Genomic DNA, 18,450 nt, shown 5'->3' with positions numbered 1-18,450 from the left:
CTGTCAAGTTATCAAAATTCATTGAAAATCAATATATACTTGTTCGTCTCAAGACCTTTAACTCTGTGTATCAATCTGATGATAGCTTTAGCCTCTGGAGCCATTACAAGATTTTTCAAAGTCATCAAGGGCCATGACTTTGGAAGTAATTATCGAATAATTATTGTCTCATGACCTTAAACACTGTGTATAAATTTAAAGTCAATCGGATATTGACTTTGGCCTCAGTAGCATCCAAAAGATATTTTGAAATGATCAAGGGCCATAACTCTGGCAGTAATTATTGGAAATCGCTGAAAATCAATAGGGTTCTTTGTCTCATGACCTTAAACACTGTGTATAAATTTAACGTCAATCGGATATTAACTTTGGCCTCTAGAGCGTTCACAAGATTTTTAGAAGTGATCAAGGGCCATAACTCAGGCAGTAGTTATCAGAAATCATGGGCCATAACTCTGGCAGTAATTATCGGAAATCACTGAAAATCAATAGGCTTCTTCATCTCATGACCTTAAACACTGTGTATAAATTGAATGTCAATCAGGTATTAACTTTAACCTCTAGAGTGTCAGGGGCGACAACAATATATGACCACATTTCAATGTGGGCGTATAAAACACGATTTTTCGTACAATCAAGTGATTTTTCCTACTATCAAGGGCCATAAATCAGGAAATTACAATTCAATATACGCGAATATCGAAAGGAACTGAGATCTTTGTGTTATAAACTTACATTTCAAGTTTCAACAAAATCGGATAAAAACTGTGACCTCTATAGGGTCCACAACCCTGATATACCATGTTTTTACGCTATTTGAGAACGAACGGCGGCCATTTTGTCTGTCAATTTTGGGCCGATTTTCACGAAATTCGAACTCAACCATCCTTAGGGTGTAACGGTGATATAATAATACCGTTATTTTAAATCGGATAAAAATTATGACCTCTATAGGGTCCACAAGCTAAAAACGCGATTTTTCGTACAATCAGGGGCCATAATTCAGGAAGTTACGGTCCGATATGCGCGAATATCGAAAGGAACCGAGATCTTTGGGTTATAAACTTACATTTCAAGTTTCAAAAAAATCGGATAAAAATTGTGACCTCTATAGAGTCCACAACCTTGATATACCATATTTTTACGCTATTTGAGAACGAACGGCGGCCATTTTGTCTTTTTGGGCCAATTTTCACGAAATTCGAACTCAACCTTCCTTAGGGTGTAACGGTGATATAATAATACGTTTTTTTAAATTGGATAAAAATTATGACCTCTATAGGGTCCACAAATTAAAAACGTGATTTTTCGTACAATCAGGGGCCATAATTCAGGAAGTTAGAGTCCGATATGCGCGAAGATCGAAAGGAACCGAGATCTTTGGGTTATAAACTTACATTTCAAGTTAAAAAATTGGATAAAAATTGTGACCTCTATAGGGTCCACAAGCTAAAAACGTGATTTTTCGTACAATCAGGGGCCATAATCCATGAAGTTTCGATCCGATACATGCCAATATCGAAAGCAGTTGAGATTTTTTGGGGATAAACCTATATTTCAAGTTTCGTCAAAATCTGATAAGAATTGTGACCTGTAGAGAGTCCACAAACAATTGTGGACGAACGGACGGACAGGGGCGACGGCATAATACGTCCACATGAAAATGTGGGCGTATAAAAATTATGACCTCTATAGCGTCCACAAGCTAAAAACGTGATTTTTCATACAAACAGGAGCCATAATCCATGAAGTTTCGATCCGATACATGCCAATATCGAAAACAGCCGAGATTTTTTGGAGATAAACCTATATTTCAAGTTTTGTCAAAATCGGATACGAATTGTGACCTGTAGAGTGTCCACAAAGAAATTGTGGACGGACGGCCGGATGGACAGGGGCGACGACAATATACGTCCACATGAAAATGTGGGCGCATAAAAATGGTGTAAAATTAAGCTATTTACAACCCATTCAGCATCTTCATATTTTAAAATATTTCTTCGTAACTTTTATAAACTTGTAGTAAAAATCTATACGAAGAGAATGTATGTAAAAATGAGTCTGTAATATTAGCAGTTGCCAAGAAATAGGCAATTTTGCATGTGTTACTTTTCACGTTATTTTTCCGGTAAAAGAGTCAATTATCATTTGATTTCAATATTTATTTTACCATTTGATGCCTAATGCCAATTTTGACTAGGTCAAACCATTTTAACATTAACACTGTCACCGGAAATGACCTCATTTGGGCAAAAACTGTATTTTTAGGATTCAAAACAGATATTTCATTCAAATGAGTCTAATTTGTAATGTTTTTCAAATTATGAAATTTAATTCCAATCAACAAACAGAATGAACACATACGATCATACAGATACCAGTACCACAAAAGGGTTTCTAACTCGTACGGTTGCAGAGAAATGGACAATTTTCTACAAATCACTTTTCAAGGTTTTTGGTCTATAAAAGTGGCAATTATTATTCGATTTTCATAAAATGTTCACCATGTGATGCCTTATGCCATTTATGATTTCATAGAAATAATTTAACATTTTCATTATCCCTGAAAGTAACGTCATTTTGGCAAAAACTGTATTTTTAGCCTCCAAAAAAAACATTTTTTTTAAGTGAGTTATATTTATTATTCGTTAAAGATTATGATATTTGACTCCAATGGACATATAGATTGAATCAATACGATCATATAGATGTCCAAAAATAGCTTGTCGAGAAATAACCAATTTTGTCAGGATCACTTTTTAAGATTTTTTTTGCATTTTAATTTCCCATTAGAAAGTCAGCTAACTTAGCGGTAAGTTAGTAACAAATTTTGTCAGGATCACTTTTTTGACATATGTAACACATGGTAACAAATGTATGAATGGAATTGATATTGCCAGGTTTGATTAATTCTGCGTCCATTTTATAACACGTCTGCAACGTTTATGTGGAAATCTGTTTATCGGTTCCATTGGTACTGGAAGTGATATGAGTTCAAGGGTAACGTGGCACCGAAAGTGGCATAAGTTCAAGGGTAACGTGGCATCAGTGAAACCCGTTATTACTGCTTCGCAGTTCTAGTTTTTAATATCATATTACTGGTTACAAATTATTTTTGAGAAAAATATATCCCCAGAAAGTATTTCAATCTGTACTTAGAAGGCAATCAAACTATGTTTATTCAATGCAGTACTCTTTTATTGTAACTCCAGAAATAACAATAATCTGAAGAGGAATGGGAATATATTGCTTTGTACCAAACAATTTTTTTTTCAGGCATTGACACAAGCACCAATATTCTTGCCCCCCTTCACTCCATGCTTCAGTTCAGTTCCAAAAATACAGATTCTTCAACTGATGACTAAAGTTTACAAGTTCCGGAAAGGGTACATTTATATAAAGTATTATTATAATGGTCAAATACTGTGTTTCTCTGGCTACAAATATGTGCATTGAGTTCCTAATTTTACAATGTAGGCCCTTCAGCACAGATATTTGTTTTTTATCGTGGTATGCAGTTTTTTTTTAAAAATTGTTGCTCATTGGTTGTGTGTAGATAATTCTGTTTCCATTAGTAGCGGGGGAGGGTGGAGTTTTTGGTTCTTTGATAATGTATCATAACATTTGATTCTTTATACACGTCTTTATTTCTTTGTATTTGCATATGACTTAAATGACCTCAAGACATGAATGCCAAAATGTTTTGTTTATTTGCTTAGAATATATCTATCTATTAGTTTTAATAAATGAACATCCTGTGTTAATGTAAGTCTTTTTTTTTCAGAAGGAATTTGAATTCCTAACTTTTCCATTAAGATTGATACATTTAGCATTGTATTGTTGTAGATCTTTTTTAAAAATAATTTAATAACCAGAGATATTTTATTAATTTATGTAGTGTACTGTTATTGCTTGTGTTAATGGAAATAAATATATTTTTATTGGGCATATAGTAATAGTTGTTTTCGATTTCTGAAACAACTATTCTTTGGCAACTGATTAGCTGTCACCTACAAAATGAATGAACACTATGTCTTATATACATATAATAATGTATTTTATTTATTATTAACGTGTCACCATTTATACAAGACTGACAATTTCATAAGCTCTTCTCCTCCCTCCCTGTTTTACCTTGACATTTAAAGTAGGGTCCACAAGCTAAAAACGTGATTTTTTGTACAATCAGGGGCCATAATTCAGGAAGTTACGGTCCGATATGCGCGAATATCGAAAGGAACCGAGATCTTTGGGTTATCGACTTACATTTTCAAGTTTCAACAAAATCGGATAAAAAATGTGACCTCTATATTGTCCACAGGCTAAAAACGTGATTTTTCGTACAGACAGGGGCCATAATCCATTAAGTTTCGATCCGATACATGCCAATATCGAAAGCAGCCGAGATATTTTGGAGATAAACCTATATTTCAAGTTTCGTCAAAATCGGATAAGAAATGTAACCTGTAGAGTGTCCACAAACAATTGTGGACGGACGGACGTCCGGACGGACAGGGGCGACGGCATAATACGTCCACATGAAAATGTGGGCGTATAAAAATTGTTACTTCTAAAGTGTCCACCACTCATTGAAATCAGATTATATCAGATAAAAATTATGACCTCTAGAGGGACCATAATCTAAAAACATGTTTTTTCATACAATCAAGGGTCATAATTCAGGAAGTTACACTGATATGTACGAACCAAGATTTTTGGGGTTGTAGAGATTAAATAGGATTAAAATTGTGACCTCTAGAGGGTCCACAACCTTGATATACCATATTTTTACGCTATTTGAGAACGAGGGGCGGCCATTTTGTCTGTTAGTTTTGGCCCGATTTTAATGAAATTCGAACTCAGCCATCCTTAGGGTGTAACGGTGATATAATAATACGGTTTTTTAAATCCGATATAAATTATGACCTCTATAGGTTCCACAAGCTAAAAACGTGATTTTCTGTACAATCAGGGGCCATAATTCAGAAAGTTACGGTCCGATATGCACAAATATCGAAAGGAATCGAGATCTTTGGATTATCACCTTACATTTCAAGTTTCAACAAAATCGGATAAAAATTGTGACCTCTATAGTGTCCACAAGCTAAAAACGTGATTTTTTGTACAAACAGGGGCCATAATCCATGAAGTTTCGATCCAATACATGCCAATATCGAAAGGATCCGAGATCTTTTGGAGATAAACCTATATTTCAAGTTTCGTCAAAATCGGATAAGAATTGTGACCTGTAGAGTGTCGAACAGGGGCGACGACAATATACATCCATATGAAAATGTGGGCGTATAAAAATTGTGACCTCTATAGGGTCCACAACCTTGATATACCATATTTTTACGCTATTTGAGAACGAAGGGCGGCCATTTTGTCTGTCAGTTTTGGGCCGATTTTCACAAAATTCCAACTCGGCTGTCCTTAGGGTGTAACGGTGATACAGTAATATGTTTTTTTAAATCGGATAAATATTGTGACCTCTATAGGGTCCACAAGCTAAAAACGTGATTTTTCGTACAATCAGGGGCCATAATTCAGGAAGTTATGGTCCAATATGCTCGAATATCAAAAAGAACCGAGATCTCTGGGTTATAAACTTACATTTTAAGTTTCAACAAAATCGGATAAAAATTGTGACCTCTATAGGGTCCACAAGCTAAAAACGTGATTTTTTGTACAAACAGGGGCCATAATCCATGAAGTTTCAATCCAATAAATGCCAATATCGAAAGGAGCCGAGATCTTTTGGAGATAAACCTATATTTCAAGTTTCGTCAAAATCGGATAAGAATTGAAACCTGTAGAGTGTCCACAAACAAATTGTAGACAGACGGACAGGGCCGACGACAATATACGTCCACATGAAAATGTGGGCGTATAAAAATCATGATTCCAAAATGATGAAATGAAAGTAGCTAAATACTAAAATAGTAATAAAACCACGCAGTATCGTTCAATATTTTCCATTTTTATGAATAAAAGGACGAAATACTTGAGTTTTTGTTTAATATCAGCTTTTCCGTCTTTTTCCACGCGAGATTTCAAATTCCGTTTTGAGTGCCTAATTTTTCCGCGATCACGTAAAATCATCACCCCTAATTCATAGAGGCAGTGGCTATTGTTACGACGAGTCATAAAGATACATGTAGGTTGCCAGGCAATGAAACATGTGCCCACAGCAGCTAAGTCGTCCTAGCAGTCAACAAGAGTTGTTGCATATTTTTTCTATTGTCGGTAATGAAACATTTATAATACACTAAAATCTGATTAAGAGTAACAAATCATTAAGTAATTATTAGAAAATCCTTAGAATTTGTTTGGCTTTTAGTTCTGCCCCATGCTAACGTTTAATATACGAAACATTTAATATCATGGATTTAGCGGTTCAAGTTATCAAAATTCATTGAAAATGATAACTTTGGTCTCTAGAGCATCCACAAGATTTTTCAAAGTGATCAAGGTCCATAACTCTGGAAGGAATTATCTGAAATCACTGGGCTTCTGTGTCTCACGACCTTAAACACTGTGTATAAACCGGATATTAACTTTAGCCTCTAGAGCGTCCACAAGATATTTCAAAGTGATCAAAGGCCACAACTCTGGCATTAATTATCAGATATCGTTGAAAATCAATAGGCCTCTTCTTCTCATAACCTTATACACTGTGAATAAATTTAAAGTCAATCGGATATTAAGTTCAGCCACTAAAGCGTCCACAAGATATTTCAAAGTGATCAAGGGCCATAACTCTGGCAGTAATCATCAGATATCGTTGAAAATCAATAGGCTTCTTCATCTCATGACCCTAAACACTGTGTATAAATTACAAGTGAATCGGATATTAACTTTAGCCTCTAGAGCGTCCACACGATCAAGAGCCATAACTCTGGAAGTAATTATCGGAAATCGCTGAAAGTCAATAGGCTTCTTCATCTCACTAATGTAACCAACATATATCAATTTCAAAACAATCAGTTGATAAATGTAGTCTGTTGAGTGTTCACAAGAAATTGTGGACGACAGACAGACGGATGGATGGGGGCTTGACAAAGGATACCACTCCGAAATGTGCATCGCGAGTTAATCGAGGAACCTCACTACTATATTTCATGTAAATTTTTTTTTATTTTTGTATATTTATTGTATATTTTATGTAACCCCCACACTTTTGTTATACTTGTTAATTTTTTCTTTTTTGAACTGAATTATTGGGATTTAACTACACTACACACGTTGTGACCAATAAACACTTAAATTCAAACGATTTATTGTATTTTCACAGTTACTGTTCTTCCAATTTCATTCCGTCACGTTACAATTCAAGGAAATTACTATAAACGCTTGAGCACAAGCCTTAATCAATCCGCCATTTAATTCCACATTCTTTGTCTTAGCATCACCAAATATCTGGCAAAGAACAAAACTACATATATATTAGTTTAACTTGCATTTAGGTCTTACATTCACATATATTACACCACATATATTACAGGTTCGAGCACAACCTATAGACATCAATTTTTGTTCCCCTCTATTGTCTCGTCTCCCCCATTTTCATAATTACAAACACCTTCCCCAACCTTTGGAACATGGATAAGTCCCGCACCAGACGTCCTCTTCTTCCCACGCCCATGCATCTACCAATGGACTGGCCTCAGTTAAGAAATAGATTCCAACCACCACCAGGAATCTACCAAACACTGCCAGGCTTCCACCAACCACCACCAGGATTCCACCAACCACCACCTGGGTTCCACCAACCACCACCTGGATTCCACCAACCTCCACCTGGATTCCACCAACCACCACCAGGATTCCAGCACCGACCAAACCAGGGCCTACCAAAGGAGCGCCTACCAAAGGAGCGCCAACCAAACCAACATCTACCAAAGAAGCGCCAGCCAAACCAACACCTACCAATGGAACACCAACTAAACCAACGCCTACCAAAGGAGCGCCGACAACCCTCAGAGAATTCAGGTGTCATCTAGGCCTTCTTCCAGGTCCTCCAAATGGAACACCCACATGAAGTTTCGCCTGGAAGATCCAAGATCTGAACAAGTTTGTCAAGCCGGCAATGAAAACACCTACCATAGCCACTACAATTGAGGCATTACACCTGAAAAGGGCCAAGGGTGTCACCTCATCCCTGTCGACACACTACCGAGTCATGCTAGCGGAAAAACTGGAGTACTTGAAGTCACGTCACTTTACCAAAGATACTTTACCAAAGATGCTGTACAAGAGTACTCTAGCCACGCACTGGCATGGGCCAAGAAGTCCTACAGAAAGCGACTTCAGGATAGTGTGAAGACAGAGTTCCATCGCCTACTGTCCACGGTCTCTAAAACTGCCACGCACCCTCCCCATCACCAATGCACATTACACACTACCTTCTCGGGGACACACCAAAATGAAACACACCCAAGAAGAGAAAATTATCCCCCGGAGATGGCACTTGCATTAAAACTCCCTCGAAGCGTGCAGCTAGATCAACCAGTTCGCCCCGGGTTGTATCTGGCTCACCTACTTCCTCGAGATCTATACCACCACTGAACGCGCTTGTCGACTGTCTGTCCCCTAGATTGCCCATCATTCCTACACCCTAGAATCGCCACCAGATCTTCCACCAGATGTAGGCGATCACTCAACCTATCCCTAAAGAGACCTCACAGCTACAAAGGTAAAGATGAGAAGGATTTATGGTACCTATCACCAGTCATGGCGAAGACCCTGGTTATTGGATCCTCTAACCTGGCTAGGATTGTATCCTTCCTCGGGGACTGGGGGATCCATAGCTATTCTGGAGCCAAGATCAGCCACATCAAACAGATCCTCCAGAACTACATGGGTCCTGCACCAGAGGAATTAGTGATACACGTCGGGCTCAACAACAGGGAGGAAAGTGGACCAAGGATACACAAGCATATGCTAGATATAATCAAGGTGACCAGAGCCGCTTTCCCAACAACCAAGCTCTTCGCCACACAGATCCCCACTTCTTCCCGACTCCGACAAGAAAATCCGATCGCCTACCAAAACACCACCAGCTACAACCAATTGATCTCCATGACACCTTCACCAAACGCCACATTACCACCTTCAAGGCCAAAATAGAACTGAAGGGTAACGACGAAATCCAATCCATTGGAGCCCAGACACGGCCAGAGAGATCATCAACTGCTGGATGAGGAATTTAAATTAGGATTAGGGAAAAGGAATGAGAAGCCGTCTTCAGGACAGACAGTTGTCAATTTGAGCGACAGACTTCTCAGCCCCCTAGAAATGAACATTCTTGATAAAGGCCTTAAATTCATCCCAACCCCCACAATAACATCCATAGACACCATCACCCAGGCAACCGATCGCTTCCAAAGAACACTTTCGTTGAATTATTTTTTCAGGAACAAACCCAGCAGGGGTAAAAAATTATTCACAGAAAAATCCACATGGAAACTACCTAAAAAATGTCATTATCACCAGCCATCCTAAAAACTTTCGACAAAATGAACACAGAAATATCATCCCTTCCACCACAATCACAAAAAGCAAATCTCAACCGAGAAACTAAAACAGCATTAAACGCCCTCAAAAAAGACAAAAACATAATAATTAAGAAAAGCGACAAAGGCTCGTGTAGTGTCATAATGAATCGCGCAGACTATATCTCAGAGGCAGAAAAACAATTAAGTAATCCTATACATTACACTAAATTAGACCAACCCATCTTTAAGGACAAACAACATCTTACATGAATTGCAAGACAAGGAATACATAACAGCAAAACAATATGATTATCTATCTGCTGAATCTGATTGCCGACAAAGACATCTCTATACACTACCAAAAATACATAAAAATCTAGAAACAGAATGGTTTATACCTAATAAATTACCCAAGGGGCGCCCAATATTATCAGACTGTGGCAGCGAATCATACAACGTATCACATTATATAGACCATTTCTTATTACCCCTAGCATGCCAACACCCATCCTACCTTAAAGACACTAACGATTTCATTCACAAAATCAAACAGTTAAGAGAGAGAGAGAGAAATGGGGTTTAACGTCCACTCAACACAAACTAGGTCATTTCGGGACTAACATATGGTTTAATTTTATTTCAATAATTCGCTTGCGCGTAGGGGTCTTTTGCAGTAGGAGGAAACCGGAGGACCCGGAGAAAACCCACGAAGGTTAGACAAGGCGACCCTACTCCTTGTCATGTACAACCGGGGATTTGATACCATGCCAGTCGACTCAATGACAGACTTTATGATACAGCGCGCGCACGCTAACCATTCAGCCATCCAACCCCCCTCAAACAGTTAAGAGTCCCTGAAACACACCATTTTAATATCCATTGACGTACAGAGCATGTACACGAACATCGATAATAACACGGGTATTGAAGCAGTTAGGAAAGCATTTCTTAGGAATCAGCAAGCATCCAGGCCGGACGAAGAAATCCTCAAACTACTTGACATTTGTCTGAGGAGGAATGACTTCGCTTTCAACGACCAAGTATAAGTCTTCAAGAACTGCGATGGGAAAACGATTTGCCCCGAGTTATGCAAACCTCTTCATGGCGGAGTGGAAAAGGGATTTCTATGGGTGCTTTCTAGATGACGTTTTCATAGTCTGGACGTAAACAGTAGACGAATTTTGGACGTTTTTCAACATTCTGAACAATCATCATCCATCTGTCAAATTAACCGCAAATGTAAGTCATAACAGCATAGATTTTCTTGACACCACTGTCTTTAAAAGTAGCAACACCAAAAACACCGGCCTACTGGATACTAAAGTATTTTTCAAAGAAACCGATACACATCAATATCAATTATTGTTCAAGACCTCCTTTCACCCCAAACATACCTTCTCTGGCATCATAAAATCACAGATTCTCCGTTTTCATAGGATATGTACTCAGAAGACTGACTTTGAGTCAGCATGTACGCTCATGTTAAGCAAACTACATGTAAGAGAAAGGGGATACTCCAAACGCTATCTACGTCTATTAAAAACAACACTCTAGCTGAACTTGTCGCCAAAAAAACAAATAATATGCAATCAGCAGTTACAACCAAAACTTGTGGCCATCCAAGATGTCAAACATGCAAAATCTTAAAAATATCCCACCATTTCCATAACAAAACATCTGGCACACAATTCCCAATATTAGACCAACTTTCATGCCGTAGTTCAAATAAATTTATCTAATTTCATGCAGACAATGTGACAAGCAATATGTAGGGGAGACTCAAAATGCACTTAGGGAAAGAATTAACGGTCACCGATCAGACATACATGTAGTCACCAAAAAAGACAAACCGGTCTCAATTCATTTCAACCAACCAAATCATGAAATTTCTGATCTCATTACCACGTCAATAGAAAAGACGAAGAGCGACTTTGAAACTACAGAACAAATCAAAACGTTTAGGCTAACAAGAGAAAAATTCTGGATTGACAAATTGAAAACAACAGCTCCCCTAGGTTTGAATATTCATACGGCTAGCGCAATAGCCCCTTTTGTAGTTCCATTTAGCGCAACAGCAGCCAGTGCATCCAAAATCATCAGAAAACACTATACTGATCTCCAAGAAAATCACCTGAAAATATTCACACAGAAACTTATAATTGCATATTCTAAAAATAAAAATCTCAACGATATCCTAGTGCACAGTAAATTAGATTAAATAAGACCAGTCTCCACCCTAACCAAAAACAAACCATATATCAAATCCTATCCCTAACCGTTAGTAAATAAAATCAACTAGATATAAGAATCCCTAGTATAGCCCTAACCCGGTGATGTGGAACAAACACGATTCTTTAGAAAATCCAATTCGTAGTAGGAAACACACTAATGTGGGGCTCTCCCGCGAGAGCCTCAAATTTATTCTTTTTCTTCTTCAGAAACAAAAATACCAGAATACCAGAAGTACCATCCAAGGAAGACCATCAGTGCCACCAACACCAAAAACAGTGAAATCACTTTTGTAAATTAATCTAATGTATTGTATGTGTTTTTAATAAAACTAGGAAATATCGCGAACTAACTTTTCATCATCCTAGGTCTGTGCTTATGTGGAGACTTAACCTCTCCCCCAAATTCTTAAACCTAACCCTAAGTTCAAATATGATTTGAAATTCCACTTTGGAACCCATTTTTGAGCAGACTGTATAGATCGAGAGTTCCGTGTGTACGAATTTACATTGGCAATTGCTTCCCATCTCAGTTCTGAAAACGTTGAAAATACTGTTCCTTTTTCAAAGCTGGTGTTAGGGAGATTGGCAGCCATTTTTGAATTCAAACTTTGACGATGGAGGGCTCTGAAAGCATCGAGTATATACTATTCAAAAAAAGTAGGGGATATTTGATTTTGGGGGCATAATACTAAAATATGCAAATGACTACGAAAAAAGTCACTATAGAACCTAACAGAAGAAACATTTCCAGTTACATGTGACGCCCAAACGCACCAATAGCTACCGCATGGAATGCAGGTGATGCTTGGGATCATCATGGGGGTCCAACCCAAGATTTGCACGACTCTGACTTTGAATGTTACAGTCATTGTGGCATTGAATTCCAGGGTGGAAACATCAGTTTAATTGTTTTAGTGACCAGAAAACAAATTTTGATATGCGTCGGCTTACCCAAAATGAAAGGTTACGTGCCCTTGGCATGCTACAGATCGGCACAACACAGGCGGTTGTGGCGCGGACGATGAATGTTTCTCAGTCTATCATAAGCAGGCTATGGTCCAGATACCGTGATACACAATCTGTACAGGACAGACCACGCTCAGGTCGACCAAGGGCGACAACTCAAGCCCAGGATCGATTTATCCGTACCTTGGCCTTGAGAAATCGTGTCATCACAGCAAATCAGATCAGCGCTCGTCTTCAAACAGACACTGGTGTGAGAGTGAGTGGCCAGACGATTCGGAATCGACTGCATAGGGGTCACCTTCGCGCCCGACGTCCTCGCGTGATCCCTTGTTTGAGAGATCATCACATTCAGGCAAGACGTCGTTGGTGTAGGGATCGTCAACACTGGGATAATCGACGCTGGAGCAATGTGATGTTTTCAGATTAGTTAAGGTTCACTGTTGATTTTTTTTGGACAGACGTAGGAGGGTGTGGCGTCGTCGAAACGAGCGCTTCCAAGACGTTAACGTCATCAGACATGATCGATCTGGGGGTGGTTCTGTTATGGTGTGGGGAGGCATCACTGTTGCTGGAAGAACGGCTTTACATGTTGTTGCAGGGCGTGTTACAGGCCAGTACTACCGGGACAACATCTTGGCAGTCCATGTTGTGCCGTTCGCACGACGTCATGGCCGCCGTTTCATCTTCCAGGATGACAACGCAAGATGTCACAGGGCCAGGATCGTTACAGGTTACCTCCAACAACAGAACATCACCACATTACCTTGGCCAGCACTGAGTCCCGACCTCTCCCCCATCGAGCATGTCTGGGACATGCTTGGACAGAGGTTACGTCAACGTCAACAACGTCCTGCCAATGTCCAAGAACTTGCTGCTGCGTTGCAACAGGAATGGGACAATCTGGACCAAAATGACCTTAGACGTCTCATTAGGAGTATGCCACGTCGGATCAATGCTTGTTTGGCAAACAGAGGAGGATTTACCCGTTACTGACTTGGTTGTGATGCTGTGGTAACTTTGCTGTTTGACCCCGGGTATCATTTTACCCTTATAATGGTCAGTCTGTGCCTTACTTAGTCTAACGATCATTTGGAATAAATCGATGAATGTGAACTTCATTTCATTTTGTCATTTGTTTCTTCGTCAGTTTCATTAGGTGACTTTAATAACACTTAAAAATCAAATATCCCCTACTTTTTTTGAATAGTATATATAAACACATATACTCTTGCACTGAGTGTTATCGTACCGCATGACTAGTCAGAAAATGAGACAAGCCACTGAAGCGTGCACATTCACCATGTCAAGTTCAACTTTCAGTAGCAATGCAAAAGCTCGCTAGGGGCGCCACTGATACTATTTTTATCACTGTCAAAAAATCTGACCACAAAATGTGCAGTTTTTGTTCCGCGACTTCGGGAAGGTGTATGACCACCCACAACGATGACTTTTTACTTTTTGTGAAGAAAATAAAACAGAGTTTGTGTCAAGCGTGGTTTGGACATTCAGAAACGTATTTACAACTGATTTTTTATATTTTGAAAAAATAAAATTATTAGAAAAAGGCAAAAACGATGCTCGTCACTGGATGTTAAAGTATTTTCTCATAAAATGACCCCTTTTCTTGTGTTATATTGACCTATATTTCATTCACCAACCGTTGGAACTAGTGCCAGAACTCGGGAAAACAAATCATGTGCCAGAAAAGAAAAGATAACTCCACCCGATGTGGGTGCAGACCAGTCACTTTCTTGTTATTGTGAACGTGTCCAACCAAATTTCCCTTTTGCTAACAGTGGGCTGGTTCAGGGGCACGATTTTCACGTGCACTTTTTAGGGGTATAAAATCTGGTGCATGGTTTGAATTCTTTCTCTTGTATTGTTACAATATTTTACTGATTCTAATAACACTTTCCTAAAATTAAATTTTTTTAAAAATTATCTCTTGGATTACTTTCTCTTTTCTTGGTGATCAAATGACAGCCATATGGAATCTGTCACAAGAAAATGAAATGGGGTGTAATGTTCTACTCCTACTAAGCTAATGAAGACGACGGGGGGCGTGGATGGGGGGAACACACCATTGCAGTGTGCTATGAGGGGAAACTTTGCCAAAACAGCAGCGCAACAACCTACTCTTATTTCGAATTCCAACTGTCGATGGTTCTTTTATGCGCACACTGGACATCAGTATTTCATTCTATCCGAATGACTATGTTGTCCCCCGTCGTACATCTGGAGGGAGGCTGGTGTGTATAACACAATGAACTTGCTCGGCCAATGCAGGAATTGAACATGGCACATCCAGTTGAGTGAGCCAATTTCCTACCCACTGAGCTAATGTGGCTCCCTGTTGCCAGAAAAGAGAATGGGCTAGATGAGTATGGGATGTCCAGTGCTCCATCCCCAGAATTCAATTTGTATTGCGGATCAGAGAACCTGGCAATGATAAGTTGAATGAACCAGCGGCTGCCAGGCAGGATACGCCCACATTTGAGAGATGAATAGAGAACAAGCTAAAAAGAAAGTGATTTTTCCTACAATCAAGGGCCATAATTCAGGAAATTAAAATTCGATATGCACAAATATCGAAAGAAACCAAGATCTTTGGGTAATAAACTTACATTTCAAGTTTCAACAAAATCGGATAAAAATTGTGACCTCTATACGGTCCACAACCTTGATATACCATATTTTTACGCTATTTGAGAACGAGGGGCGGCCATTTTGCCTGTCAGTTTTGGGCTGATTTTCACAAAATTCGAACTCAGACGTCCTTAGGGTGTAACGGTGATACAATAAAACGTTTTTTTAAAATCGGATAAAAATTATGACCTCCATAAGGTCCACAAGCTAAAAACGTGATTTTTCCTACAATCAAGGGCCATAATTCAGGAAGTTACGGTCCGATATGCGCGAATATCAAAAGGAACCGAGATCTTTGGGTTATAAACTTACATTTCAAGTTTCAACAAAATCAGATAAAAATTGTGACCTCTATAGGGTTCACAAACTAAAAACGCGATTTTTTGTACAATCAGGGGCCATAATCCATGAAGTTTCGATCCGATACATGCCAATGTCGAAAGCAGCCGAGATCTTTTGGGGATAAACCTATATTTCAAGTTTCGTCAAAATGGATAAGAATTGTGACCTGTAGAGAGTCCACAAACAATTGTGGACGTCCGGACGGACTGGGGCGACGGCATAATACGTCCACATGAAAATGTGGGTGTATAAAAACAAGGTTGTACGTACGGATTCGCGGCGCACATTAAAGATCCCTAGAGTAGATACCCACAAATTGAGGAGCAGTGTAGGAAGTTGTTATAAGGATTAATTCTGCTGGCATAAAGCACTACCCGAAATTTGAGGTCCATCATATATGTGAATTCTATCTTAAAAAAAGTCTTCAACACAAATTAACCAAATTTGGGTTTTTTATCCATGTTGCAGACCCCATATCAAAACAAATAAATTATATAGCCCAAATTTAAAAATTCCAATAGGTAGTTAATGGTCGGAGGGATATTTCCTGAAAATTTGATGCTCATATCTTCAATAGTTGCTGAGAAATTGTCTTCGATCACTTTTTTAGCATATTTTAAAAAAAAGTGTATACTGACATCCATCAATTTGGGGTCTTAAATGTGCAATAACTTTTTTACTTCTTAACCGATTTTTAAATTTTGTTTGGTTTCTTAAGGGGGTTGGAATGCTAGTAAATATTCAGTTTTAATAAGATTCAAAATATAAAAAAGCTTTTGCATTGCTACTTTTAGGAGGGAAAACTTTCACTGCATGGGGCCCTAGTTCCTTAAGGACCCTTCTTTTAGCGGACGATGTCCACTGACAGTTCCTATCCGTTCCTATATAGCTGCAATATGAAAATACCGCTCTTCCCCACCTCTGTTCTAAGACTATTTTGGAACCCTTACATGTACCTACTATTTTTCACCTTGATTCTACTTTATTCGCCAAACTTAAAGTGGCTAAGTCTTTAACTCAATATCATCCAAAATCTTCAAGATTGAAAACACAAATTATTTGTCAATTTAAATCAACATTGATGCTGTGATCTTACCGGAAAAAGATGGGCTTCTGATATTCAATATTTAAGACAAAATAAACATTTTGCCATTGGTACACGAATCGTGTAATGTAATGCGTTTCAGCCCCAGTTCTAGCAAGAGACTTGAGGAACGAGGCTAGATATATTGCACCAAACCAAACAGCGTATGTAGACTGGAATAACCAGACGCTAGAAATTTGCATTCGATTGAGACTGCGAGCTTAATTATTTCGCGGAACATAACTGAGTAAAAACGGAAACCATTGAATGTATATCAGTTTATATACATTTATATTACAGTATTATATGAGTTGCGACCCACTTGTGTCAATTTCTAGGTCCATATGTTAGCGATGTAGCTCCTTTAAAGAAATCATTCTACTACATGTACCAGTACCACAGCTGACACACATTTATAATGATTCAACACTCTTTTCAAGTAGAATTCTGCGATTAAAAACAAACACAACATACATTTGAACTGATCAGCCATTGCGAGACTCAAACATGCGCAAACTGTATGTTTATTTCATCCCTAAATTCTACTTGAAAATGGTGCTGAATTATTATAAATTAAGTCAAGTAAGTACAGTGAAAAATAAAGAATCACGATGAAAAATAGAAGGTTAGGGTTCTAAAACAACCTGAGAACAGAGGTGGGGAAGAGCGGTATTTTACGGTATTTCCATATTGCTGCTACATGTAACGTATAGCCTATAGGGTCGGATGTCAGTGGACATCGTCAGCTCAGAGACAGTTCCTTTAGAAAGGAACTAGGGGCACCCTACCTCCGTCTACTGGCTCTCTAGGCTCTTCGAGAGGGCTACCTCAGTACCTGCAGTAGCCTACGTAGTAATATTAGTTAATTAAAGTTTTACAGTCAAAATCCGTGACAGTACATAAATTGTATCCACTGGTATACACTAAGCACTACCTTTAAAGTATTTGTTGATTGCAGATTCTCCGCTGGATCGAATAGGCCTACTGTTGCAGATTTCACATTTCTCGTCGCCATTTTTATTACCGTCCAGTCAGTCCACTCAACAAGCACATTTACATGGATTTTCCTGCATCATGATTTAGAACAGATCGAAACAGTTCACACAGGCTATCGATTGATTATTTAGGTTATATTTTACAGACTTTTAATTAAATATATATATATATATATATATCGGAAGATAAAAAAATTTCAACAATGAAAGAATGCTGTATCCAATAAAATAAAACTGCATTGCAAGTTGGCAGACAACAAACCTGGCACCGAATGAATTGAAACGAGTCGTTTCCTCCCACCAAGCATTTCCTCTTGAGACGTTTCATCCTACTGTTCGAGTCGGCACGTCGAATTACCCAATACACCTCATAACTAAAAAAAAAAAACACCCAATACCTCCAAAATAACACCCAATAACTCCAAAATGCTGACTTTGGAATCACAGAATAACAATTTAGTTGAATTTATAAAGCGGCTGCATTGTGACAAAATCTGAGTTTCACGCTCACTTGCGTGAAGGGACATAACTCGTGTATATGTGATTTGGAGCCAGATCACCATTAATTTCCCCATTGATAGGGTGGCCCATGTACTCTACAGAAATAAAGTCCACTGCTGATCGTTCGAGACTACCACTGAAGCGTACACATTCGCCGTGCCGAGACCAACTTTCTGACAGTATGATAC

The 18,450-nt window shown here is 38.6% G+C and overlaps 1 protein-coding gene across 1 annotated transcript in view; it reads right to left on the bottom strand.

The window, feature by feature from the left end:
• LOC126828372 (CTTNBP2 N-terminal-like protein) overlaps window positions 1-18,007 on the bottom strand; it is a 35,453-nt gene extending 17,446 nt beyond the window's left edge. Inside the window, exon 1 of the mRNA XM_050558147.2 lies at window positions 17,701-18,007. Coding sequence (XP_050414104.1) covers window positions 17,701-17,781 — 81 coding nt within the window. The 5' untranslated portion in view covers window positions 17,782-18,007. The remainder of the gene's footprint in view (window positions 1-17,700) is intronic.
• Between the last annotated feature and the right edge of the window lie 443 nt (window positions 18,008-18,450).

The sequence above is a fragment of the Patella vulgata genome, chromosome 7, assembly GCF_932274485.2.
Source record: "Patella vulgata chromosome 7, xgPatVulg1.2, whole genome shotgun sequence".
Classification (NCBI taxonomy): Eukaryota; Metazoa; Mollusca; class Gastropoda; family Patellidae; genus Patella; species Patella vulgata.
The sequence above is the reverse complement of the archived record's forward strand: the minus strand, read 5'-3'. Positions and strand labels throughout refer to the sequence as shown.